At 55.0% G+C, this 27244-nt stretch overlaps 1 protein-coding gene across 1 annotated transcript; it reads right to left on the reverse strand.

Moving 5' to 3' along the window:
• Window positions 1-1772: 1772 nt before the first annotated feature.
• ADRB2 (adrenoceptor beta 2) lies at window positions 1773-27244 on the reverse strand. Its single transcript, XM_082291270.1, has 2 exons — window positions 25882-27244; window positions 1773-4877 (listed from the first exon to the last, which is right to left on the reverse strand). The coding sequence occupies exons 1-2, from the start codon at window positions 27053-27055 to the stop codon at window positions 4843-4845; spliced, it is 1209 nt and encodes a 402-aa protein (XP_082147396.1). The 5' UTR covers window positions 27056-27244; the 3' UTR covers window positions 1773-4842.

Raw genomic sequence — 27244 nt, forward strand, 5'->3', positions numbered from 1 at the left:
ATCATCCCGAGGGGATGTGGCTGTGCCTGGGGTGACCGTGGCTCTCTGAGGGCACGGCCCCTCAATCCTCCTCCATCCTCCAGCAAAACCCATGCCCAGGAGCCGCAGGGCACCACAGGAAGGCATCCCACAGGGATTGCAAGGGCCTGGCAGCCCTGCGGACAAAATGACCCTAAAAATGGCAGCAGTCTCAAGAGAAGCCCCTGCTTTCCCTGCAGCCTCTGCTGTTTGCCGGGTAGCCCCAAATCCGGCCAGATGTGGGGTTTTTAGGAACCCGTGTACATCTGGAAGCCACGAGGCTGCCAGAGGTGACGGCGCCAGAGCCTCGGGGGAACAAACAGGACAGAAAAGGAGCGAGGAGTGGATCCGCGGTGGAAAAGGGGTCGCTGGATTCCTGGAAGGATTAAAGTGCCTCGTAAAACAGCCCCATTGAGCCAGCGAGCGCTGACATCTCGGCTTAACAATGCTCTTTAGCAGCCCTTTGAGAGAGCGATGTGCAATGCTGCTCTCGGGAGGTTCGAAGCTGCCGAAATTCGTGGTCATACCTCGGACCATGAAAGGATGAAGAGAGGCTTTATTGCAGCCCTGTGCTGCAATCGTCTCCTCGCAGCTCTTTGCTCTCAAGCTTTAGGAACTTGCGGAAGATGTCTGGACACCTTCTGGGCTGTCTGGAGGTTGTGTGGGCTCTTGGCAAATCAGGCTCAGGGTTTATCCAGTCCCAAAACGCAGGGCTTAACCCAGAGCTCTGTAAATCCAGATTCAAAGGATGGGAGCTGGAGAAAATCCACGCTGGAGGCCTCAGAGGTTGGGCAAGGCTCTGATGCGGGTGGGTGGCACAGGAGGTGACTTTGGGAGTGTGCTCAGACAGCAGGGATGAGCTGCTGAGTTTGGGGGTTCTCAGTGGCACCAAAAAGCAGGGGGTGACCCCACAGGGATCAGTGCAGCTTTTCCGGCTGCGCTGTGATGCAATTCCCAAATTCCCCCGGCAGTGCTGCCTGCAGCTCCTGCAGGAGCAGTGCAAACCCCCAGGGCGCTGCTGCCTGGAGCATCTTTATGGATTAGGGCTCTTCAGGATCTCCTCTAGTTTTAATTGTGGTGATTAATTGTCTCGTCAGTAATTCTGTCGGAAATGTATCATTTTGATTCTTTCCTTGTTTGGGGACCAATTTTTTCCCCTGCCAAACGGTCCTGGGAAGCTGCACGGCTGTCACTGCCACCCTGCCCCGGGGCACCGCGGAGAACAGCTGGGATGGAAAGGAGAAATCAAGGAGCTGATCTGGGATTTGGGTGAAGAACCAGCCCAGGGGACAGCACAGGGCCACACAGGGGACTCCAGATTCCTCTGCCGTCATCCTGTGAAACCCTTGGGATGCTCAGCACCTTCTTCATCGCCTTTCACCCTCTTTTTTCCTCCTCCTTGGTTCCTTTGACCTCTCCTCCTCCCGCAGCCCCACGCCCACTGCCCTGCTGTTGCTCAGCTCCTCTCCAGCCGGGTCCCCCAGCCCATTCCCACCTGGAGTTATTGCCATCCATCACCTGCCAGCCCCAGAAACCCACAGAGAGGCTCTGCCACCTGCTCCGGTGCACTCCGTGTTTTGAACCCCCTTGGTCATCCTGCCTGCATCCAGCCTCTCCCTCTGGCAGCCGCAGCCCTTCCCAAACTGCCCTGGCATCTTTCTGTTCCCACGGGCCACGTGCAGCCCCTCCCTGTGGTGCCACTCGTGGAAAAGAAGAGTGGCAAGAGCAGGGCTTTCCATTCTTTATTTGTCGGAACGATTTGTTCGGTGACAGGAACAGAGCTCTGGCCCTCCCCACGGTGCTTCAGCTGCACACACAGCTCCCCACGCCAGCTCCCAGCTCCCTGCAGCTCTCCTTCCCCGCAGAGCTGCAGCTCCAGCCCGTGGGTGCGATTCCCAGGCAGGACAGACCACGATTCCCTGTTCCCCCACCCGTTCCCAGTCCAGCTGCACAGGGAATACCGGAGCATCCCCACTGCCAGTGCTCAGGCTGGGCTTTGCTGAGCTGGACCTTGGCCGTGCACTTGTCCCTACCAGGGATTGTTCCCCAACGGAGCACAGAATCCCGGAATGGGTTGGGTTGGGTTGGGAGGGACACTGAAGATCATTTAATTCCCATCCCCTGCCATGGGCAGGGACACCTTCCACTATCCCAGGGTGCTCCAAGGCTCCAAGCCGGCCGTTCCAGGGATGGGGCAGCCACAGCTTCTCTGGGAAATCCATTCCAGGGCCTCCCCACTCTCACAGGGAAGGATTTCTTCCCGATATTTTGGGATACGAGTGCTCAGTGCCAACACTGATCCATTTAGGCTCTGTTTGCCCCTTCCCTGCACCCCACAGCAGGGAGCGAGCAGCCCAGAGGCTGCTCCAGGGGTGGCTTTGGATCTCTGACAGGCTCATTAATGCCCAGGCTCATCCTGTGCTGAGCCACGGGAAGGACAGGGAGCGGCAGCAATCAGGGAGCCAGGGAGGCTCTTGGAAGGGGAAGAGGAGCACTGGTCGAGTGGCAGGACAAAAGGAACAGCAGGTGTTTGAGGAGCAGCACTGGGGAAAATGGAATGAAGTTTCCAGGGGAAAACACAGGTGGGAAACTCTCAGCAGCTCCTGCCATGGAGCACGGAGCCACCACCCAGGGGACAGCACAATAACCCCAGGGTCAGGGCGCCTAAAAATAGATCCACCAGGGGATGGAATCCATGGAACAAGCCTGAAGGGTCACGGGCAGAGGGATTTGGACAGCTCTGCGAGGCAGCAAGCAGCAGGTCCCTGCTTTTGGGCTGGAAAATGATTGGAACAGCTTCATCCCTTCCATTCTGCAACCTCACACATCAGGGATCGGGGAGAAAGAGAACTGCCATGACCCCCTGCATGTCCCTAACCTGGAAACAATCCCAAGGACAGTGTTTCCAGTGTGTAATAAGGGACTGGAGCCAGCCAGGAATCTTCTGAGGAACAGGTTCTTGTTGGGAAATATCTCCCTTTGGCAGGTTTGGACAAAGCACTTCAGAGGGAAGGGAGAAATCAGGTTCTCCTGGAGCAGCTGGGAGCTGTGCCAAGGGATTTCAGGGTATCCTGAAAGCATGGGATCTGTGGGAGAGCAGCAGGGCACCGGAGAGCCCCCCAGGTGAGCAACTCTCGCAGAGACACAGACCCAGCACGAAGAAAATCGGGATAGAGCAGCACTGCCCAGCCCTGCAGCCTCTGTCCTTCCCAACAAAGCCCTGCCCAGCTGGCTCTTAGTCCTTGAAAGATCAAAACTGCACCCTCACCCCAGGGACAGCAGTTCTGGTCTCAGCTTTTGCTCTTGCCCTGCGTGTCCACCCCGTGTCCATAGAATCGTGGAATGGGTTGGGTTGGAAGGGACCTTAAAAATCATTTAATTCCACCCCCTGCTATGGGCAGGGACACCTTTCACTATCCCAGGCTGCTCAGAGCTCCATCCAACCATCCTCGGACACTTCCAGGGACGGGGCACCCTTTTCAAATCTTCCAGAACCACAGAATGGTTTTGGTTGGAAGGACCCTTGAAGGCCACCAAGCCCAACCCTCCCAGCACAGCAGGACACCTTCACCAGAAGGCTGCTCCTGGTCTGCTGGGAGGTGTCCTTGTGTCCTGCCCCTCTGCTCTGTGCCCTCCCACAGCCCTGGCTGTTTGTGGGGAGGGGGCTCCTTTAGCAGCTTCACATCAAGCAGCGAGAAAAATAAATAAATAAATAGGATTGCACTTGAGGGAAAGGTTTTGCAGCTGGAAGCCCGAGAGGGAAGGTCTGAGATGGGGCTCCCACAGTTCAGTACCAGCACGTTCTGCCCAGCTCCGGGAGCAGCTCAGTAACCAGAGAGCTGCAGCTGGGCCGAGTCCAAGGTGCACATTTTCCTATGGATTTCAGTCAGTTTTTCCTGCTGTTTCCTGCCTGAGACCATCACTCCCTCCAGCTCTTTCTCTGCTCCATGGGTTTTCCACAGTCCAAAATCAGGAGCTCAATGTGCTCCTTCCCACAGCTGCAGGAGAGGGATGGATGCTCTGTCACGAGCCTCAGGCGGTAAATCTTGGCTCCCAAGGGTGGCTGGTCCTGCTAAAATGTGACTTCCTGCAAGGAAAGGGATGGCCAGGTCCCAGCCTTTCCAGTGGCCGAGGTCCAGGCAGGACAGTTGGAGGTTTTTGGGAGCAAGGAGCAAACGAAGGGCACATTCCATCTGCACGGGGCAGGATTTGCCCTGTGCCAATCCTTCTGCTCCTTTGTGACAGTCAGGGCCCCCCGTGCTCTCTAGAGAAGAAGAGGTAGACAGAGAAGACACCAGAAGGAGAAACAAGCACAGAATGAACAGAAGGAATCTTCCACGCTTCTCTCTCTTGGTCTTGGACAGATTCCTGTTTCACCTGGATCCCCAAGCAGGGCGTGGACAGGCTGCCATGAGCACGTCCTGCTGCTCTCCTGACCTGGCCATGAGGCAGTGACCTGGCTATGCCTCTTCCAAACCACGTGGAGACCACACCTGGCCCTGGTGCTCCCTTTTGGAAAAGGTTTTCCAAGGGCAAAAAAAAACCCCCTCGGCACCTTTTGTCATGGTTTGGCCATTCCCTCCTTCAGTTCCCTGTAGCTTCTTTCCCAGTGTCCTCCAAGGCTCTCAGAGCCTCTCCTGGTCCCTTGGTTGTCCTTCCCCAGCTTCTCCTGGAGGCGCTGTGCGATGGGTTGGGATGAGGACCTTTGCCAAGGCAGTCACTTCCCACAGCATCCCCAGGCTCAGGGAAGCCAGGCCGTGCTCCCACTCCATCTCTCCAGAGCCCTCACGAGCTCAGGGTGGTGAGGAACAGAGGTTGGATCATTCAGCTCTCGACCATTCCTGGGCATCCAGGGATCTCTGTGAGGAAACAAAAGGAAGGAGAACAGCATTAATTTAGCCTGGAGAGGTTGGGATAGAGGAGGGATTCAGATGCCAAAGCCAGGGGAGAGATTAAACCTCTTTCCTTGGTTGTGGAGATACCAAATGACAGAAAAGTCAGGTGGAAAAATGGGAAATTAATTTGGAGATAGAGAAAGGAACAAGTACAGAATATGCCCGTGTTTTTATTTTCTGGAAGTGATATTTTTTAATAAGGACATGTAAAAGATTATCATCTGTGCGTGTAGGAGAAAAAAACAGCTTTAAAGCCAAAATGGATCTGCAGAGAGGAAAAAAAACCCCGTATCTGTTCTTTGGGAACACAATGCCTCTCTTGGAAGAATTCTGGGTATCCAAACTGGGGTTGTATTTCTTGTGCAAATCAAGGATGAAGTTCCAACGTGACAGGGATGATTTGCACCAGTGTCCCTTGCCAGCATCTCTTTAAAAAGATTATTTGCACTCCATCTGCCCTGGAAAGTGTGTTTATCCATCCTTCCCTCCTTCCTCGCTCCCTTCTTCCCTTCCTTCTTCCCTCCCAGCCTGTGCCAGGGCCTCCTCACCCTCTCAGGGAAGAATTTCTTCCCAATATCCCACCTAAACCTCTTCTCTCTCAGGTTGAAGCCATTCCCCCTTGACCTGTCCCTGCAGTTCCTGAGGAAAACTGGAAATGTTGCAGATTATGAGCTCTTTAGAAAACCCCCGTGTGAAATAATCCTGGCTCTGCAATTCCAGCAATTTCCACAGGCAACATTCCCTTGTGGGACCAAGGCCCAGCAGTTTATCCAGGGTGGACAATCCAGCCAGACATGAGGGGTGGGTGATGAAAGCCGTGACTTTGTGTGCTGTGGAATGCTGAGCACGCTGGAGTTTTTCCAGAACAAATCTGGAAACTCAGAGTGAAGCTCCTCTGCCCTTTTTCCTCAGCTGGGATCCCGAGGCCTCTTCTGCAGCAATCCTATAGATGGTGCTTGTCAGCTTCCAAGGAAGCCTGAACCATTCCCAGAGTTCCCAGGGCAAAGGCCGCTTGTGGAGTTCAAGTGGGAAGGAAAAGGGAATATTCCAAAATAATTCCATTTCTGCGTTCAGGAAACGGAAGCACGGAGCACAGCAAGGTTGTGCCTCCAGCTCTGCATCCCTCACCACTGGGACTTAATTGCTGCTGCCGTAATTAGAGAGCTTTGCTCGTTAGAGTGGTGCTGCTCATCACCCCCATCCCTCCCAGGCCGGGGGCTGAGATCTTGGCTTCGTTTTTCCCAGGAAAACAGAGGAAGTCGATGCTTCTGGATATCTTACAACAAGATTATCACAGTAATGACTGTGTGGTGTTCCAACCCGAGCCACACAGTCTGACAGGAGACAGAAGTCCAAAGCCCTCTTCCTGCTGCCCCACTGGATGAGCTTCCCATCCAAACTCCAGTTTCCATGGCAACAATCCCAGTTTGGCTTCCCTCCTAGCAGACTCCACCGTGAGCAGCCATTCAGTGAGAACAAAACGGGTGGGAGAGTTGGGACAGGGTTCTGTTACCTCTCCCTGCACCTCCACGGGCGCCTTCCAGCTGAGTGCAGGACAAGGAGGCACCTCTGGGTCACTCTCAGCAGGTGCCAGGTCCAGCCTGAGCTGCTGACCCCACATCCTGCTCGGTGGCACCTCCAGGTCACCCAGTGCTCCTCCTGGACCCTGAGAGCAGCCGTGCCACACATGACTGCATCTCACCCTGGCCAACCCGAGCCACTCCGAGCCATTAAAAAAGTCACTCATGAACAATTCAGAGTTGGCCAGGTGCCACCAGGAGAGGGGTGTAAATCACCCTGTGTCCAGGGGCGTTTATGGGGCAAGGCTGGCAGGCCCTGAGGTGCCCACTGGGCTCTCCAGCTTCCCCAAGAGCAGCCACCAGAATTCCAGGCTCCTTTACAAATTCCCTTTAGGCAGTGAGGTTGTTTGGGAAGCCCTAGAGCTTCAAGAGGAAATATCCACTTCATATCCATATTTATTAATATTAATATTCAAGGAGAAATATCCACAGACTGCTCAAACCCACAGGCTGCAGGCTGGAGCCACAGCAGAGAGGGGCCAGCACCTCTTTTACATTCTTTCACTTCTAATCCTTTAAAAAAAGGTGGGAAAATCTAGAGGAACAAGCGAGCAAGGATTAACACCCTGACTGCTGCCTTCAACATTTTTTGTGTCCTCTTGGAGGAGAAAAGTGCAGCCAAGAGCAGCATTCCCATCCCTCCAGGCCAGCTCTTGGCACCACTTCCAGGGGCAGTTCCTCCCCTGGTGGAAATTGTTCCTCCACATGCTGGGATCAGCTGGGATCTCCGGTTCCTCCACGGACATCTGCCTGGTGTCCATCAGGGTGTGAGGGCACCACTGCCTTGCTCTCCATCATCAGCCCCACACAGCCCCAAGGCTGGGATTCATCCCTGTGGGACTCTCCTGGAGGAATGTCAGGCAATGGCACGAATCACTTTCCCCAGGATTTATCCTTTCCTTCATTAATGATCTGGAGCTCTTTGAGACCCAGAGCGTGCTCAAGCTACAACTCATTTCCATCAACTTAATTCCAGCAAAATCCACGGAACCGCTCTGCCGTCAGTGCTGCGTCCCAGAGCAAACCCCGCCTTGCTGTTCAGGCCTAGGACAGGCTGAGCCCAAGCCCTTTTTGTGTAAATCAGCAGCACTGCTTTGAAATCAAGGAGTCAAACTCCGCTTCGCAGTTCCACGCCAGCGCCGACGTCAGCGCGGCCATCCCGCATTCATCCCCGTGTCGCCGGGAGAGGATTTAGCCCTCACTGATTTATTCCCCAGTGCAACTGAGGTGCAGGGGGAGCAGGGTTGGCAGCTTGTCCTGATGGAAGACAGGGCAGCCCAAGCAGCGGCGTGATCCCAGGAATCTTTATTTATGGGCTCCGGGCGTGAGCGTGCGCGGAGGGAGGAGGGCTGGGAGATGGCAGCTCGAGTAAACAGCTCATCCCTTCTCCCAAACATCTGCCTCGTAAAAGCACAAAATCAGATGTTGGCCTGGAATGCTGCTGGCTGCTCCCAGTGACACGGACAGAGCACAGCTCGCCTGACCCCTTCCAACATTTCCTCTGCCCTGGGAGCTGAATTCCTCAAGGTTCACAAGGCAAAGCTTAATATTCAAAACAGAAGCTGGCCGAGGAAACCTTGCAGCCTCTGGTCCTGAGCAGTGCCTGCTCACCTGTGGGAATCTTGGATTCAGTGGGATGAATCAGCCACACCCCACAAAGCAAGGGATGCACGGTCTTGCTAACAACTTCCCAGCTGGAATTCACTCCTTTACATTCCCTTCTTTTGGTTCAGGACAGCCCTAGGAGAGGTGGAAGCCTGATGATGATGACATTTTTGGTCATTAGTCCTAATTAATCCCAGGCTCAAGGACAGCCATTCCACAGGGTGAAGAGCTGATGAGAAAGTCGAAATTCCCTTTCCAGTCAATGGGAATGGATTGTTGCCCACAGAGTCACAGGGGGAGTTTGAAATGGCTCCCATGGGACATTTCCCAAGGGGTCAAGGAGAGGATGAAGAGGAAAAAAATTCCCTGTGGATTGTCTTAGTGCTTTGCACTAAGTGGTTTTGCAAATCAGCAGGAATAGCAGTGACAGCACACAGGGAATGGCTTCCAAATGAAAGGGAATAGATTTAGATGGGATATTGGGAAGGAATTCTTCCCTGTGAGGCTGGGCAGGCCCTGGCACAGGGTGCCCAGAGCAGCTGTGGCTGCCCCTGCACCCCTGGCAGTGCCCAAGGCCAGGCTGGACGTGGTTTGGAGCAGCCTGGGACAGTGGGAGGTGTCCCTGCCATGGCTGGGGTGGAACGAGATGATTTTTAACCATTCTGGTATTCTGTGATTCCATAAATCTTAGATTTGCTTCCTTCCATTTGGAGTGTACCCTGTGGAAACCTCCGTGGGAGCTCCATGGAAATGGAGCCCAACCCTGGGACTAACACAGCTCTCTGCAAGGCAGCTGAGCAGCTCTTCCCCAAGCAATCCAAGGATTCAGGGTGGAATGAGGGCAGAGAAAGACAGAATTTCCTGCTCCAGCCCCTCAGGAACCAGGAGAATCTGCCAGCCTTGCCCTGCACAGTCTGCACCTCAGCAGGGGTCTCAGAGCCCAGTCAGGCCTGGCACAGCTCATCTCCAGACTGCCCCCCCTTTCCTTTCCTGCCTCTCCAGTCTCTCCTTGGAAACTCCTGCTATTTTATCCTGTTTCTGCAACCTGTCATCCCCCATTTGCCAACAATTCCTCCCGGAACCTTCAAACAGCATCTGCTCCAAGTGCAGGCTGTGAGAGGGATCCCAGGGCACAGCAACAAGAGAGGAACCATCAGGTGCTTCTGCACAGCTCAAGGGGAAAGAAGAACCTGCTAATGCCTGATAAGAAGCCAAGGTGTAACACAAAAAACCCCCAGAGTGTTCCAACCCCAGATTTAGTCTGTTTTATGATTGCTTTTATCTAGGAAAGGAAAAAATTCCACCTCATCCCTTCCACTCTGCTGTTCCAAGCCTGGGCTTTAGGGCACCTCCGTGCTTGGCTGTGCAAGGTGATGTTCCAGGTGACACAGGGGTTTGCTCCTGGGTTTGCTGCAGCACCTTTCCTGCAGAATTCATCCCTGACTCCCAGGTCCCAGCCTTGGGAATGCCTCTGGACACTTTACAAAGCATCCACCAGCCCAGGGAGGGCATTTCTCCCCTGCCATCCTCCCCTGCACCAGGTTGTGCTTATTTTATCCCTTTTCCCATGAGCTCTCCTAGGGTCTGGGATCCAGCAGCCAGTGCCACGAAGCCAAACTGGGACACAACTTCCCAGTGAGTCCTTAGCACATGTCCAGCTTTCCCCACCAGCCAGGCACTGGATTAACTCCACATCTCCACTTGTTGGCTGTGGCATCAAACTTCTCTGAAGATCCAGGTCCTCTGTGTCCTTAGTCCCCACCTGAAGGATCTCCCAGCACTGGGATATTGCTCAAATCTACCTGAGTGAAGATCCCCGGCTCCCACACGGGTGCAGTTCCATTCTGAAATCCCCAACCTGGATTTTCATTTCCTTTGCTGAGGAATAATGTCCCCATCAAATGATGGGTTTGAAGGACTTCTTTTTTTCCTGGCAGAGGATCATCCAAGTACCTCTGGAAAGCAGCCAGGATGGGAACAGCTGCAAAGCAACAGGCTTTTAAAAGCTCTGTTATCCCATTTCCCTCTCCTTCCCTTGTCCCAGCTTTTCTGAGGGTTTTTTTCTCTCTTTTGTTGAATTTTGGGGAAGTGGAAGGACACTGTTTGCTTTGGGTCTTGTGGGGGTTTTAAAATCATTGAACAGATTGAATGTTGTTCCCAACAGAGGGAGCAGGGAGCAGGGATAGAATCGTGGAATGACTGGGGCTGGAAGGGACCTTAAACTCATCCAGTGCCACCCCTGCCATGGGCAGGGACACCTCCCACTACCCCAGCGTGCTCCAAACCCCATCCAACCCGGCCTTGGACACTGCCAGGGATGGGGCAGCCCTCACAGGGAAGGATTTCTTCCCAATATCCCATCTAAACCAACGCAGGCAACATTTTTCCCTTGGTTTGTGGCACTATAATTCCCTTTTCTTGGTGTGATGCCAGCAGAGTGTGGACTTGTCCTTAAGCCTGGCTTACACCCAATTTCCTCTGCAGATACTCCAACTAATACAGGCTTAAACCCAAGCCAAACAATGAGCAGAACAACGTTCTCCCTGTAGGAACAACGGATTCTCTCCTCCACCAGCCTTTGGACTCCACACAGAGCAAGGTCTGGGATGGGATTTTGAATTCTCCCCTCCATTTGCCTTTAGATTCCACACAAAGGAAGGTCTGGGATGGGATTTCAGTTCCCTCCTGCCACAATCCAAGCACAAAGCTCTGAGCAAGCTGCTCTCCCTGGCCCTGCTGCGAGCAGGGGGTTCTGGTGGGATGTTGGGATGATCTCCAGAGTTCCCTCCCGGTTCCTGCAATCCTGTGAAACACAGAGGTGGGAGCACTGCCACGTGCCAAGCTCAGGAGGTCGTGGAATGTGAAAAAACACGGAGACACCACCAAATCCTCACAAGAAAATAGCAACCAACGATCCTCTAGACGGGAAAGAGCCAAGGATCTGACAGAAGTGGGGGATCAGCTGGTGCCTGTGGCTGCCTGGAGGGGATCCACACCGAAAACATCCCACATTTTAAGGTAGAAGCATTTGTGGACATTTGGATTGCAGCAGTGCAAATCCTTCCCCAGACTCGGCGTCATCGCTTGTGGAATTCAGCTCTGAACTCTGATTTCCTCCGACCGCTCCGAGGATTTCTTGGAAAACTTGCAAATGGAGTTGGGGCGGTTGGTTTGACTGTTTTGTGCAAAATGTCTCGGTGTCAGGGGAAAATGCAGAAGGATTTTTATTGTAGGAAGTCCAATAGCGCCTGGTAAATGAGCGCTCAGCCAGGGGTTTGCTCCTCCCACAAAACCAGGGATATCCTCTCCACCTGCTCATGCTGCTGTCTCCCACCTGAGGGCAAGAGGAAAATCTTCTTTTGGAGACTTTATGCCCCTCATTCTCTGCCCAGTGAGGAGCATCCATGAGCACTCCTTCCCACCCCCTCCTCATGGAACTTCATGGATTAAAACTGACCCCATTTCTCACTTCCCACAGAAGCAACCCCATAGCAGACCCATCTATTTCATCCCTGCTGGAGTCACACAGACAACCTGGAGGAGTATAAGCAGCAATTCCTGCACTTTGGTTAAATCACTGGATGTTGGAGGACGCTGCTCCTGAGGCATCCTGCGGATCTTCCATCCCATTAAATCACTGACGATCAGATCAGAAATGCACAATTCCACGGCGCAGGGAGAGGGACAGAGCCCCAGCTGGCCTCTTGTGCAACACATCCCCACTAACTGTTTCCAAAGCCGCTCCAGAGCTTAAATCTCATTCCCAAAATCACCTTGGGCAATCGCTTGCTCAGCAGTAGCTGCTCCTCTATGAGAGTAAATCCCGAAATTTTTCCCTGATCCTCCTCACCCACATCAAAGGGTGGAGCACAGGAGTTGTGCCAAGGCCTGGTGAACACTCCCAGGGCTTACAGGGCTGAACCTGTGTGGCAAACGCTCCAGCACAGCCGGGTTCACAGCGAGCTTTGGTTCCCTCACCAAAGCCGAGCGGCGCCGCCGCAGCGGGGCTGGCAGCGGGTGCTGATGCTATCACAGGCAGACACAACACGGCCCTGCAGAGGCTCTGCAGCTCAGACAGCACCCAGGCAGGGCCAGGCACCCACGGGTGGAGCGGGCATCGCACCTGGGTAAACACAACCCGCTTTCCCAGCCCGGCTCCCAGCGGTGACAGCAGCGCAGCCCGCGGGGCTCCCCTCCTCGGCTCCCTGGCAAGCCCCTTCTGCAGGCAGTGAGCACATGGTTGGCATCTGCCGTGGGGAGATATAAAAAGATTTTCCTGCGGGGTGGAGCTCGGCTCGTTGGTGATCTCATGGTTTCAGTCACGGTGACCCGCTGCACTTGATGGATGCAGCCCTGCCCCCATGCCCCTGTCAGCAGCAGCACTTCTGTCCTCAGCCAAGGAGCTTGGGGTTGCCTTATCCACCCTTTCCAGGGCAAATCCCAGTTGTGCACATTGACAGCAAGCGCTGTCTGTCCTCCTGACTCCCAGAGATGGGGCTGGAAACGAGACGGACACCCCTTGCAGAAGGAAAAGTCCAGGAATGTGCAGAAATGGCAGGGGCAGGATGTTAAGGGGATGCAAGGTTTTCATTCTGGTCACTTATTTACTGCAATTTCCCTCCTGTTTAGGAAGATTGAGAGGCCCAGCTGTGACCTGAAACCCCATTTAGAAATGGATGGTCCCAACACTTGTGCAGGAATGAGAGGAGCTGAAGGAGCTCACCTACAGCTCTTGGAGGGCCTGATATGGAAGGGTTTCAGGTGTATTTTATTTTGAATCACCTTCATAGTTATAACAGCACTGAAATCTGAAGGACCCCAGCTTTTTACAGAGCTGGGTGACATTGTCTGGTTCCTCCACCCTGGTGGTCCCAAGGCTCCCTGTGAAGGCAGGAGGACAGAGCTGGGCTCAGGATCACATAAAGTGGCCAATAAAACCCTGTGCTGTGCAATGAGAGAGTGGTTCCCGTGCACAGAAATCCGTAAGAAGGGTCTGGGAATGATAACTGAGCTTTCCATAAATTACTGGAAGTCAAACGTTGACGGATTCCATGTCAGGAAGATGAAAGGAGGAGCGGGTGGGATTTATTCAGCTCCACACATTTATTCAGCTCCATTATTCTCACCTCCGAAACCAGTCCAGCAGCCCTTTAATCCCTCAGCAGCTCATCTCTAAATTGTCTCTATCATTAACAACAAAGTGCTCGTTATTCCCATCGCCATCCTTCGAGGGAGCCGTGGATGGGGGTGAGGATTCCTGTGGAGAGAAGCAGCGCAGAGCAAGGGCAGGAGACACAGGTTTAGGAGGTGATGTCCCTCTGGCTTGTCCCATCTATCCAGGGAAGAGGTGGACACCCCTTTCCTTCTGCAAAGACACTGCCTGAAAAACTTCCAAGCAACTTCTGAGCAGGATAAACCATCCCTGTGGTTCCTCCAGAAATCAGCACGTTTCTGTTATTAATTGTAACAAAAAGGAATTGGAACTCCTGGCTGAACCCACAGGGCATTTCCTCGTGGGAAGCCCCAGAGTGGGCCCAGCTTGGCTGTCCCTATAATTAGCATTTGTCCCGAAATTGCCACGATCAGCCCCCGTTTGCATTGATGCAATCACCTCTCGCTTCTCCACTCACAGAGACATGAGGCATCCTCGAGAAATGGAAAGAGGCACCCTCGGACGAATCACGCCGGAGGGGAGGGGGAAGGAAGAAAGTTCTCTGCAAACACAACCCGTTTCCTCAGCGGCTGGAGGAAGAGAATTTAGCAGGTACTTAAGGTTAATGAAATAAGCTCGAAGGGGATGCAGTCACTTCTAGGTTAGGATTACTCAAGACTGAAAAAATACAGCAGAAAATGGCTTTCCACTACTGCCAGGCAAGGATTGCATGACTGGAGTGAAGGATTGTGTCTTATCCTTTGGGGATCCAGCTCTGGTGTCTCGTCTCCCCTGTGATCTGAAAGACCTGGACGGAGGTGTCTCCCAAACACCCTCAAAACTGGCAAAGAAAGAGAAGGGTTTCATCCTTGGGTGCATCTGCACCGGGCTGGGGCTCAGATTCCTGCTGAGGCAGCCAAGGATGGACAATGTGCGGTAATTGGGAAGCATCTTCTCTCCCAGCTCCTGGGAATGTGAGCGGGGACAGTGCCCTTGTGGGCAGCAGGGTCCTGGCAGGCGGCAGTGGCAGGTGGCACCGGGATGGGCGATGAGTCACCAGGGCACACACTGGTTTCTAATCTGGGCCCCGCTCTTTGTCACCTCGGAGCAGGGTGACACCTTCACGCTGCATTTCTGTCTTCCTGCCGCTCAGCAAGCCCCTCGTACCAAAGCCTTGGTGCCTCACACAGGACTGAGGTCTTGAGGAATTACACACAAAGCCGGGAGGAACATCTGGCCACCACCAAGTCCTGTGTGTGTGCCAGCAGCAGCACCATCTCCACCCAGGGACTGCATAACCCAGGCAGCTGCTTTTGAGGGGTGGATACAGACATTGGACAGATATCTCCATGTTCCAAGGGCTCCTTGCACAGCAGGACAGCTCCTGTCCAGATTTGGGTCATGCTTCACCTCCCTAATCCAGCCACGGTCCTGCCCAGGTCCCCATCCTGTGGGTTGCCACCTTCCCATGGGAAGTCTGGAATTCCCTGGGCCACTCCTCACCTCCTCTGGGGCTGCCCAAGGATAAACCACCTCAGCAAAGTGGCAATGACAGTGGTGCTCCCGTTCCCAGGGCGCTGGACACAGCACGGCCACAGCCCTGGTCACCACGGGGACAAGTGGGGTGGACACAGCAGGAGAGGTGACAACGCTGACCTGGCCCTTCCAAACGAACCACAGCTGGTTCCAAACGAATCATGCACATATTTGATGCCATTTGCAGGTAAAAACAAAATGGTTTCATTTGCCTGGGGGTGTTTTTTCTCTGCTTTTCCCAGAACTGGAGCCCCATGGCACAAGGCAGAGGGGATTGTCATTAAAAATAAACCAACATTCCCCTTCCCAGCTCTGGGAGTATAAATTAGGCTGGACACTTGGACAACTCCCCTGGCACTGGGGTGGAGACACCCCAGGGCGATAAATAAAGAGCAAACTAAGAGCAGCAAAACTCCTGGGAGCAACACTGGTGCCAAAGCCCAGCAGCATCCCAGGTACCCAACCCCTTCCCACAGCCCTTCAGCTGGGAAAACCCCATTTCCCATCCAACTCTTCGGGCTGGCAAAGTGGTCAAAGGTTGGACTCGATGATCTGAGAGGTCTTTCCCAACCCTCAGTGGTTCTGTGATTCCCCATTCCCACCTCCTCATCACCGCGGCCATCCCCGTGCAGGGGGGCAGCACGGCTGTCCTGGTTTGTCTCCATACCTGTCACACACTCACCCCAAAGGCATCCACGGCTCCAGAATGACAGGAACGCCTGCTCCACGCCCTCCCAGCCGTGCCTTGGCAGGCAGCAGAGCAGCTCTGAGAAGGAAGCAAAGCTACTGCTCATTCCAGAGGCAACCTTCCTCCCCACAAAGCTCCGGAGCAGACAGGGGAATGGCCAACGTGGGAGGGCAGAGGCACCGGTCAGGCTGCCTGCACTGAGGTGTGGATCCTGCACTGAGGTGTGGATCCTGCTCTCACAGCATTTCCCAGCCCTGCTTCCTCTTCTGCAGCCCATTCCTGCCTTCTCCCTCCCTTTCCAGGGGATCCAGCCTCTTGAGTTTCCTGCTGGTGCTCGAGTCATTTTCCCTCCTAGGACTGATTTCTCATCTTGAATTGTTTCCCCATCTTTTTACACCCTCCTTGGGCTATATTTCACTTTGCCTCTCTTATTTGGTTGCCTCCACCTTGCCCTTTACCAATGTTCCAGAGATTCCTTCTTTTTCCATCACCACTCAGTGCTGGATTTGACTTTCATGGCAGAACTGATGGGAGCCTCCTTAGACAGCTGCAGTTGTCCAAACATGTCCTAAAACAGTTGTCCAGTTTTATCATTATCTTTCCCCTCCCAAGTTTTGAGTGCTAAATGGAATTTTTGGGCAGAGAAAGAAACCATCCCTGAATCCAGTCTGAGTTTATTGCAAGCCTCTGGTTTTGTAAATCATATGGGAAAAGAAAATTCCCAAAGCTGGGCCATGTAACGGTGGAGAACTAAAATCCCATCCTGCAGCCCTTAGCACAGCTTTGGAATCAGAGGGTTGGAGCCAGCCCAGCCTGAGACCAAACCTGAGCAGCTGCAATGCTGGGTCTCTCTGAGGTCCAGGGGGATATTCCAGGCCGGTAGGAATTGTTCATCCTGCACTCCTGCAGGGCCCTTCCTGCTTCCCTTCAAACCAACAATCCTTTCCGCCCACCCTCAATTAATTCTGTCTCTCCTGGCCACAATTCCTGCCTCTCCTGGCCAACATCCCCAAGTCCTGCCTCGAAACCACAGTCCCAGCCCTGCTGGCTCTGCCCTGGAGGCTCCTCACCCCCAGCTCTGACCTTTCCTTTTGGGAACAGCACGCTCCCCTCGCTTCCCACCACGGAAGGGGCCGGGCAGCCCCGCTGGAGCAGCCTGGCCCTGACCCTGCCTCCTCCTGGCCCTGCCACACCTCGTGTGGCACCAGGGAGATGCCAGCGTCCCTTCCAGCCTGGCAAATGTCAGCAGGAGGGTCCGGGGCTGCAGGGGAACAGCCTGTGCCTGCCCTGCTCCCGGGGAGATGTTCATTCAGGGCTGGGAGACTCTCCTGGAGCACTTTCCCTGCTATAAATAGGAACCCCGAGGATCCCCTTTGAAGAAGGGGCTTTCTCTGCAGCAGGGAGCCCCGGAGGGACAGGGAAGCACGGAGCCAGCTCCAAGTGAGCTGTGCAAATCACATCACTGAGAACGGCCTCGTTGTTGTGAGTCACAAACCTTCTCTCTGTGCCTGTGCTCTCCCTTTTCCCTGCCCTCTGCAGCTCCCCTCTGCCTCAGTGCTGTGCCAAAGGGATTTTTTGTCTGTAAAGCTGCACCTGAGCTCATGAGCCTGGCTTGGCTCTCTAAAGAAGGTCACGAGCCACTCTCATGTCAAGGCAGAGCATCAGAGCAGGGTTTGGGTTCTGCTGAGGCCTCACCACCAGGCCAGGCTGATAAAGGTTTATCTCAGCATCGTTCTCTTGCACAAGGCACTGATACTTTTCGCCTCAGAAACCACAAGCAGCAACAACTGCTGATCCTCAGGAGACAGAGCTCAGCTGGCAGAGGGCTGGGAAAGAGGGGTGGCAGCCTGATCCCAGCCTTTGCCAAGCAGGTGAGGGGAATGGAGTGGGAGGAAAGCTCTGAGCAGTGAGAACAGATTCCCCAGTGAACTGACCCAGTTCCCCCACCCTGCTCTCCTGCAGATATTTTGGGGCTCCCACCAGCTCTGCTGCATACAGACACACTTCCTGTCACAACCAACTATCAGAAAATATGACTTCTGATATGAAAAAAACATTCGATTTCAGGGTCAGGCAGCAAGAAACTGATTTAGGGCTCCAGTTTTTCTCAGAAAAAACTGCCTCACATTTCCACTCACATGTCCAACACAACAGGGTGGGACTTTCGGGCTTTGGAATCCTGAAGCCCCAGGGATATTCTGCACTGCTTCTGAAGACTTCTTCAAGGCTGCCTCACAATTTGCTGTCCCATGGGACCTCCATCCAACAGCCACCAAGGAGGTCATGTCCTGACAGGCATCATTTAATCTGGTTGCAGGATGGCTTTGGGGGGTGATAAGAAATGTTTTCAGCAGCGTGGCTCTTCAGCTGCAACATTTCAAGATGAAGCTGTTCCCACCCAGGGATGAACAAGCATTTCCTTCAGCCAGAGAGGTAAAAAAAAAAAAAAAAAAGATTAAGGAGAGGTTTTTCACACTTGCATACACTTAAGAGGAAAAAATATTTACGTGAGGGAAAAAGGACTTGGAAGGGCCTTGCCAGAGGCCACTTGGCTGTTTATGCATTTCTCAGGCCTGGGCTGAGGCAGCAGAGCCTGAATCTCCCTGGATTGCTGAGGGACGGTTTTTAGGGCTGGGAGATCCCCCTGCTGTGACTTCTGTGCCTGTGGAATTGTGTCTGTGAGCCCTCAGGCTCTGCCAGTGGCCACTGTGGCTCCCCAAAGCCTTTCCTTTGGCATTCCTGGAGGACCAGAGCCAGCTGGGATCCTCGAGGCAATCACCTCGTGCTGGGAAACCAGGACTGGCTCTGAGCACCTCTTAAGACCAGCCACCATTCCAGGATGGGATGTGGAACGTCCCCTGCAGGAATGTCCTGTTTTAACAGGAACAGGGGAAGACGGGTGGCAGCTGCTGCTCCCCCACAGATGCCGAAGGTCTGGTTGATTTTTCCCTCCTGCAGTCAGCGATGGCTGGGGCTCTCTAAACCTGGAAAGCACAAATTATTATACTTTGGGCATCTGATGTGTTTTGGAAGTGCCTGGTGCAATCTCCCCCTGTCCGAGCTGCACACCAATTCCCTGCTGTTCTTTGTGGAAAGGAGAAGCCTTGCAATGTGCCAGGCACACAGTGGCCTCTGCTGCCAAGGCTTCCACCGTGGGCTTAGGTGGCACAAAGGGCACAAAATCCTTGTCATTGCAACATGCTGGGCTGCGATCCTGCTTTGCATCACTCATGGTCTTTCCTCAGCCCCACCTGAAGCAAGAGGGACATCAGGACAACAGTTAACAGAGGACAGGCCAGGAGAGTGGATGTTTATCCAAGGAAACACCTCCATGAGCTTTTTAATCCTAAAAAAGTCCTAACTCCTGCCACACCGTCCTGCTGCCACCCCATTCCTGCAGGACAAGTCACCCCATCACCTTCTTCCAGCCCAAACCCCAAGCCCCCACAGCTGGGGGAGCTGCAGCTCCCTCCCAGTCCCAGGGGATCTGGCACTGGTGACCAGCAACAGAGGATTAAACCCTCCCAGCTGCTGGAAGTGCTGCTGTGGGAGCACAGGAGCCATCCAAGGCTGCCACTGTTGCCAGTCCAAACAGAGAAGCAGGTGGGGTTTTAAACCCTGTCTACAGATCCTGATGGGAGAGGGGAAAACCAGAGAGTGCTGAGCACCTACAACCCCGTCCCCATTGCCAGGGCTCAAAGCACTGCATAAATTCATGGCATTTTTATCCACACTGTGTTTCCTCCCTGCTCCTTGAGGCGTTGGTTTTCTTTAATGAGCCCTGAAGGATTCACTGGGAAAACGCTGGAAAACATGGGAGAAATGGCTTTAAGCACGGACACTTGACTAGAGCGTAAACCCCATAAACCCTCTTTATTTAAACACGTCAGTCAGTAGGAGCTGCAATAAATACTCCGAGTTTTGAACATACAGATCTTCATCTCTGCATTTAGCTGGCACAGCAAAGCCTTTCCACTTCCCTGTTTATGTACAGATCTACGTACTGCTGTGCACAGACAATGGACACACACACGTATCTATGTATGCACTTGTGCAAAAACAACCTACCAAGGACAGGAAACAAGGAAATATTTCCCAATCCTCTCCCACTGGCACTGGCAATATTGCACAGAAATTCAGCTGGATGCTCCTTTCCATAGGGAAAATGGGAAAACTGAAATGTCACGCACAGAGGAGCAGCAAATCCACTTTTTTTCATGTGAAAGTTTGGAAAAGCTCGGTGCCCCCTTAAATATTGTGCTTAATTCAGCACCTTTACCCACAGCAATTCCAACTGCCCGATCCAGGGGTATCGGGGTTGTGTCCTGCTCTTACAACACTCCAGGAGAGAGAACCTCCTTCCAAGCTGTGGAAACTCCCGTTTCCATCTCCGGCTGGACCCAGGCTGTGTCCCTAAAACCCCAACTGAGCTGGCTGGGCTTTGTTCGTGCCAGGCAAACACGAGGGTACGACAGAGAGAGGTTGTTCCACAGGGTCTGCCCGTGCCACCAGCTGTAGGAACAGCATCTCCAGGAGCCAGTGCTGCTGGGATATTCCTGACCCGCTCTGGAATATGACAGAAAGCACCTCCAGGCTGCTGTGGGGGCAGCTGGTGCCCCATAGAAATGTGTTGATGAGAGGGTGTGGCCAAGTGAGAGCATCCTCACAGCCCGGGCTGTGTGTTCATTGCAAAATGCTCTCTTTGCCCCCAGCAAGGGAGATTAGCGCTCACGTTTGCTTGCAGAAGAGCTCCAATAAAAGTGTAACAAGGGGGGGAAATGCTGGGGCTGCTGGGTCGGAGTTTTAGAGACAGCCGAGCTTTCACGCTGGAAGAGATTTTTGCACAGGGAGGAGGTGCCGAGGTGGCCGCGGAGCTGAGAAACCAAGCGGAGTGTGACAACAGTGAGGAAAGGAGCCCTCGTCTTGCGAAACACCGGTCTCAGGGAGCCTGGAGTGGCACTGCCTGTCTGCCGACAGCAACAGCCAGGCCAGGCCAGCTTTCACAAGAGCCTGTGCTCCCCTGAACCTGCAGAACCGCTCTGGGCCCCGATCCCACTGCAGACCGAGGAGTTACCAAACAGTGGGGTCAGCCAAGGGGCTGCCCCAGCAGCTGGGGAGGGGAACACGGGGGGAACGCTGTGACAAGAGCAGCAGCACCTTCCCCCCGTGCCCCTTCCGTCCCCACAGCCCAGGGACACTGCCAGGCACTGCCTGGTCAGGAAACCTCAGCTTCCCTGCTGCTTTTAGGGTGGCACTTTGACAGAGAGCAGAGAAGGGAACAGGCAGGGCAGGCCATGCTCCCTCCTGCCAGAGGAATGAGAGTGCTCATAAACCCATCTCCTTGGGAAATGGATTCATCTCCCAGGGAAAATAAACACCGGGAGGCAGAGGGCTGGCAAAGGGAGGGACAGAGCCCTTCCCTCAGTCTGGGGGGAGGTTTGAGACTCCCGGCAGCAGGAGCTGGAATTAAAGGTGTAGGAGCAGGCTGTGCTGGTGTGCTGGATGAGCCGGCAGGGGAAAAAACAAGGCTGGCAGGACAGAGAGTTTTGTCTGGAATTCAGGGAAAAAAGGAGAGTCTAGGGCCTTTGGAAAAGGGGCAGGAAACTCAGGACAACAAGGATGCAGGGAGGTGATGCAGGGAGAAAAGTTAGAGGCACCAAAACCCAGCTAGAATTTAACCTGGCTGCTGCCAGAAAAGACAATTAAAAATGTTCCTATAAATACATCAGCAAGAGAAGGAGGGCTAAGGGGAACCTCCATCCTTTGTTGGGGAAACACAAAGGATGAGGGAGAGGTTGAGGTACTCAAGGCCTTCCTGGTCTTTTGGAATAAGACCAGTTGTCCTCCAGGTACCCCCTGGGCTGGAAAACAGGGACCTGGTCACCTGTGGCAGGATGACCACTCCGTGAATGAGGAAAAGCCTGTGGATGATGCCTACCTGGACTTTAATTAAGCTTTGACACTGTTTCCCACAGCATTCTCCTGGAGAAACTTTAACTTGGATGGGTCCATTCTTCACTGGGATAAACCTGACTGGGTTAAAAGCCCAGAGAGTGCTGAGGAATGGGATAAATCCAGCTGGTGGCCAGTCACCAGTGGTGTCTCCAGGGCTCAGTGTTGGGGCCAGTCTTGTTTAACATCTTCATCAATGATCTGGACAAGGGGATTGAGTACATCCTCATTAAGTTCATAGATGACACTAAATTGGAGGAGAATGTCGGCTTGCTGGAGGGTAGGACAGCTCTGCAAAGGGTTAACGTTGGACTCGACCTTCAAGGCCTTTTCCAGCCTAAAAGAGTCTGTGATTCTATCCCAGAAGGGCAAGAGATGCTGGAGATAAAGTCCAGGCTGCTGTTTACTGCCAGCCAGCCTGGCAGTGCCCTCCTGGGGTGGCACGAACACGACTCTTATAGTAAATAACCCCTGTAACAAGCTCTGCAAAGCCCAGCAGTTGTGAGGGGCCAGAGCTGAGGAGGAGCACGCTGGGTGCTGCTCACACACCCGCTCCCTCTGCGGGCTCTCCTTTCCACACTCCTAATCCCTGGCTGATTCTCAAACACTTGGGGGCATTTAATAACTGGTATCTCTGCCCTCCCTCTCTGCTGTGCTGGGGCCTCACCTTCACCTGAACCCCAGGGTGGGGCCCAGCTCCTGGGACAGGCACAGCCCTGACATCCCAGGCCAGTGCAAGATGCACCCACGGGCAACGCTGGACTTCAGGAACTGCTGAACAATTTGGGATTTGAGGCACTTTGGGAACAGCCAGTCCTCAAAAGGAGCTCAAGCCACACTTCCAGGTGGGGATCTGCACCCAGACCCTTTTCCCTCTGCCAGCTCCCCTGTTCACTTCCACATCTCCCCAGCGCCACAGCAAGCAGCGTTTCCAGCCCTGGCTGCCCAGACAGCCAAAGCTGTCCAGGAATTCTCCCAAGAGGCAAAGGATTGGCATAACCCAGCAGCTTCCTGTGCTGGGGGAGGAAGCCAAGACACCCCTGATGTGGGAACTGCAGCTGCCCCGATCCCAAGCGTGACCCACAGCGAGGGCAGTATTTTGTAACAACACCAAAGCCGTGTTTGTGACGTTCACTCCACCAAGAAAAACAAAACCAATCTGTTTGGCCGAAGTGGATAAAAGCAGTGGGTGTAGGGCCAAGCTCCAGCTGGCTGCACACCAGCACCTGGGGGTTGTGTCCCCTCTGTGTCCCCACCTCTGTGGCAGTGGCAGGAGGTACAAGCCAGCAGCACAGCATTTGCTTTGGCCTGCTCTGTTTGCAGGAAGAATTTAATATCTGTCACTGATTTCCCTCGGATGAAATCACCGCCGTGTGTTTTGTCAGATGTGTTTAAGCTGAGCCAACTCTCTGCCAATGTAAAATCCTAAAATCCAGTTTAAACAGCGACTCCTGACTTCAATGCTCCATTTTTTAACTTGTCTCTAAAACTATCTTTTTAATATAAAATATTTTAGCAGGACAAAGCTTTTTCTTTCCAACCATGGAAAGGTTTGGCTTTGGTGGTGCCAGAATATTTTTTCCTCCAGTATTTCTCTCTGTTGATTCCAGCTTCCCCCAGAACAGCACAGTTTCTACTTCACCAGTTTTACCAACATTGCCTTAGAGGAAAGAAATCAGTTCTTCAGCTCTCAGACTCCACTGCAAAGGCTTCCTGACACTGCAGCTGAGCTTTGCAGTACCGAGGTCATTTGTCCAGTGCAAACAGCCCAAAATTCCCTGTCCCTTCCACGTCCACATGCTCTGGATGCTGGAGTGCTTCTGTAAATAATCACTTGCTCAACTCTCAGCTTTGGCTACCCACAGCCACAATATCTGAAGTAAGAAGAGGCAGCCAAAAAAACAGAGCGATTATTTGGACAACAAATCCTGCTCCACGAGTGCTACCGAAATGCCAAATAATTAATCACAGTGAAAATACAAACCACAACAGAGATGTGGGCATGGGAATTCTCTGTGCCAGAGGGTCCTGCCTCAAACTGGTGAGAATTTGAGCCTGCTGGGGGGGCTGGCCTGACCCCATCACTGTGGGACACCTTGTCCCTCTGTGCCCTTGCTACCCTCAAACCCACAGTGCACTGGGCATCACAGAATAGAGGTGCCTGGCGAGAGCCAAAATACAGGAGATAAAACAAGCAGGAGATATTGATCTCTGCAATCAAAGGTTAATTCTCATTTCCCCTGAATGCTATTTAATAATCACAGCCTGCAATGAGCTACACTGCATCTGCAGTGAGTACCTACACCGAGTGTGCTCCTACACCGAGTGTGCACCTACACCGAGTGTGCACCTACACCGAGTGTGCACCTACACCGACTCCACACCACCCCACAGCCTCTCACCTCTCAGCGCTTGTGCAACACGAAGCAAAGAGCACCTGACTGCCAGCCCCGCTCCGGCCCCGGGTGCCCGGTGCTCAGCAGCCTGTTAATGTTTATCTGAGGGGCTGCCCTGCGGCCTCTCACGCCACAAAGTGTCACCGTCTCACCACACCCTTCCTTTGCCTCACACTCCGAGGCCTTGGGGCACTGCTGGTGAGGGCACAGGCAGACAGAAGATGAGGGAAGGGCTCTCAGCCACGTTCCCTGCCCCTGCTGCAGTGCTGAGCTGCGAAGGTGACAAGAGGAGCCGGGTCAGCAACAGGGTTAGAGGAGAGGGCTCCTACAGCTGCTCCTCCTTCCCAGCACCCTTCTCCATCAGGACCGCTTTGGGAAAGAACAAAAGGAGCAGTAGGAGTTCCCAAAGCCTTGGGTTTTACCCTGAGGGGTGTGAGGGCTCGAGGAGTTTGTCCCCACACCTCGCAGCAGCAGCAGCAGAGAGCAGCAGCAGTGACACCCTCCCTGCTCCCTGCCCATCCGGGGGAATTCCCCTCCAGCCCTGCCGGCACCGGAGCTCGGGGCAGGTCCCGAGAGCAGCCAGGAGAGCCGAGGCCACACGGGGACTGCCGGGAGGTGTCGGTAACCCGAAACCCCGCTCCACCCCCATCCCAGCACGGCCCCTCCGGGACGGGGCACGGCGCTGCCCGAAAGCCCCTCTGCCTCCTCCTCCTCCATCGGGACTCGGCTCCGGGCTGCTCACCCACCACCCACAACCCATCCAGCCCTGCCGGGCACCCAGCGACCCCCACACCCCCGAACTGACCACGGCACGGCCCCAGCGACAACGCCACCAACACCCCCGTGGCTCCCGAGCATCCCCCGGGACACCGCGGCCCCCGGAGCACCGGCAGGTCCCGGGAGCGGCTTTTCCTGCACCTTTCCCAAGTATTCTTGAAAGAACCGCGCACTTGCACATCCTCCCGGCCGCGGGTCCAGCCTGTCGCAGCGGGTTGCGCCCCCAGCCCAAATCGCCGCTCCCCTCCAGCCAGGGACCGTCCTGTCCCCGGAGAGGCAGCCCTGTCGTGCCCGGGGACGCCTGGCAGAGCCTGGCACACGGGGCAGAAACCCCTCCGCACGCACCGCAAGCGACCTGCAGCCGTCCCGCGGCCGGAGCTGCGCTTCCAAGGTGCCATGGAAAATCCAAACCTCCTCCCCTCCCACCTCCCCGGCTCGCTGTCATCCGAGCCCTGGAGTTAAACAAACCGGGCGCTTTACAAGCTTTTGCTTGGCCGCAAAGCGCTGGGCTGTGATTGTCGCCGCGTGTCACCCGACTTCCCAGTGCCACATTCCTGAGTCCCGCAGGCACAGGCTCACATTCTAGGCACAGGCTCACATTCTAGGCAAACGCTCCGTTTATTTCTTTTTTTTTTTTTTTTTTTCCTGCAGAAAGTCCCCGTAGCACTCGGCAAAACAAAACCCCGCGAAGCGCTCGCAGTTCCTGGGCGGTGATCAAACTGACCCAGCGCCGGCAGCGGCCCCGAGCCTGCCGAGCCGCGCTCAGCCCCGCTCCCTGCATCCCTTCCCCGCAGTTTTGTCGCACAATGCCACCTCCGCGCCGTCCCCTGGGCTGGACAATCCTACCGCCCCCGCCCCAGGTGTCCTGCCACCCCCACGGCCGCCAGCTGCGTTGTGAAGAAGGGACCGGGAGCAGTCCCGCGGGGCTGCCACCGGTGCAGGGGGGGTCCAGCCCCGCTCCCAGCTCCCAGCAAGGTCATGAGGTAGTTCAGTCCCGGCCACGGCCAGGAAGTCCCTCCAGGGACGAGCATTCTGCACAGCCTCGCATCCCCCACCCCCGAACCAGGGGGGCTGCCGGCAGCCCCTCCGCCTGCCCGGGGCCGGCCCCGCTTTGCAGAGAGTTTGAGTTTGGGGTTTCCTGCAGCCATTAGGTTTCAGGCGCTCTCTAGAAGAGAATCACTGTTGTTATAAAAGGAGCTTGATTCTCCTTGGAAAGGCTCCTCTGTGCCACCCCCGCGTGCCGCGCCGGAGCCCCCAGCACCCGCCCCGCCGGGCACAGTACCTTTGCCGTGCAAAAAGTCCTCGGGGTGAGGGAAGGAGCCCTCCTCGCAGAGCAAGTCGCAGGTTTTATCCGTGGCCAGGGGGTAGCCGTGGTCCTCCTCGTTGAAGTCGCTCCTGCCGTTGCTGTTGGAGTAGCCGTTCGCGTACATCTTCAGGGCGGACCTGCGCAGGCACAGCAGCTCCTGGAAGGCGTACCTGAAGTCGGGGCTCCGGCAGTAGATCAGGGGGTTGAAGGCAGAGTTGACGTAGCCCAGCCAGTTCAGGAGGATGTACACGTACTTGGGAATGATGTTGTCCTGGATGACGTGCACGATGTTGACGATGAAGAAGGGCAGCCAGCACAGCGTGAAGGTGCCCATGATGATGCCCAGGGTTTTGAGGGCCTTGTGCTCCTTCAAGAAGAACTTGGAGGAGCGGCGGTGCCCGGCTCCCCCTTTCTGCTCCTGCTCCTTGTTCTGGGTGTGAAACCTCCCCTCGCTCCTGTCTATCTTCTGCAGCTGCTTCTTGGCCACCTGGAAGACCCTGGCGTACACGAAGACCATGACGACGAGGGGCAGGTAGAAGGAGATGATGGAGGAGGCGATGGCGTAGGCTTGGTTGGTGAAAAAGTCACAGCACATCTCGTTCTCGTAGCACCGGATGGCGTCCTCGTGGTCTGCCCGGTACCAGTGCATCTGGATGGGCAGGAAGGAGGTCAGGGCCGAGACCACCCACACCACCAGGATGACCACGCGCGCCTTGCCCTTGGTCAGCAGGCTCTGGTACTTGAACGGGGAGGTGATGGCAAAGTACCGGTCCACGGCGATGACGCACAGGGTCTCGATGCTGGCCGTGACACACAGCACGTCCAGAGAGGTCCAGAACTCACACCAGAAGTTCCCAAACTTCCACATCTCCATGATGATGTGGCAGGCCCCGAAGGGCACCACGGCCAGCCCCATGACCAGGTCGGCGCAGGCCAGCGAGGTGATGAAGTAGTTGGTGACAGTCTGCAGGCGCTGGAAGCGGGCGATGGCCGTGATCACCAGCACGTTGCCGAAGACGATGGCCAGCACGATCACCGACATGAGGATGCCCATGCCCACCACCCACACGTCCCGCGACACCGTGGGGTCGGCGGCGCTCTGGTTGGCGCTGGCGTTGCCGCCGGGCAGCTCTGTCCCCGCCGCGGCCATGGCCCGGCGGCAGCCCCGGGGGCGGCGGGGGGGGCTCGGCTCTGCTCAGGGCTCGGCAGCCGCGGCGCCGCTCCGGGGGCCGCGCATACGGGACAGGTGCGGGGCAGGTGCGGGGCCGCTCGGCTGCGCGCACCTGGCACCGCTCCGCTCCCGTCCCGTCCCGTCCCGGCAGTGTCCCGGCAGTGTCCC

This window comes from Coloeus monedula, assembly GCF_965178545.1.
Source record: "Coloeus monedula genome assembly, chromosome: 15".
Lineage (NCBI taxonomy): Eukaryota > Metazoa > Chordata > Aves > Passeriformes > Corvidae > Coloeus > Coloeus monedula.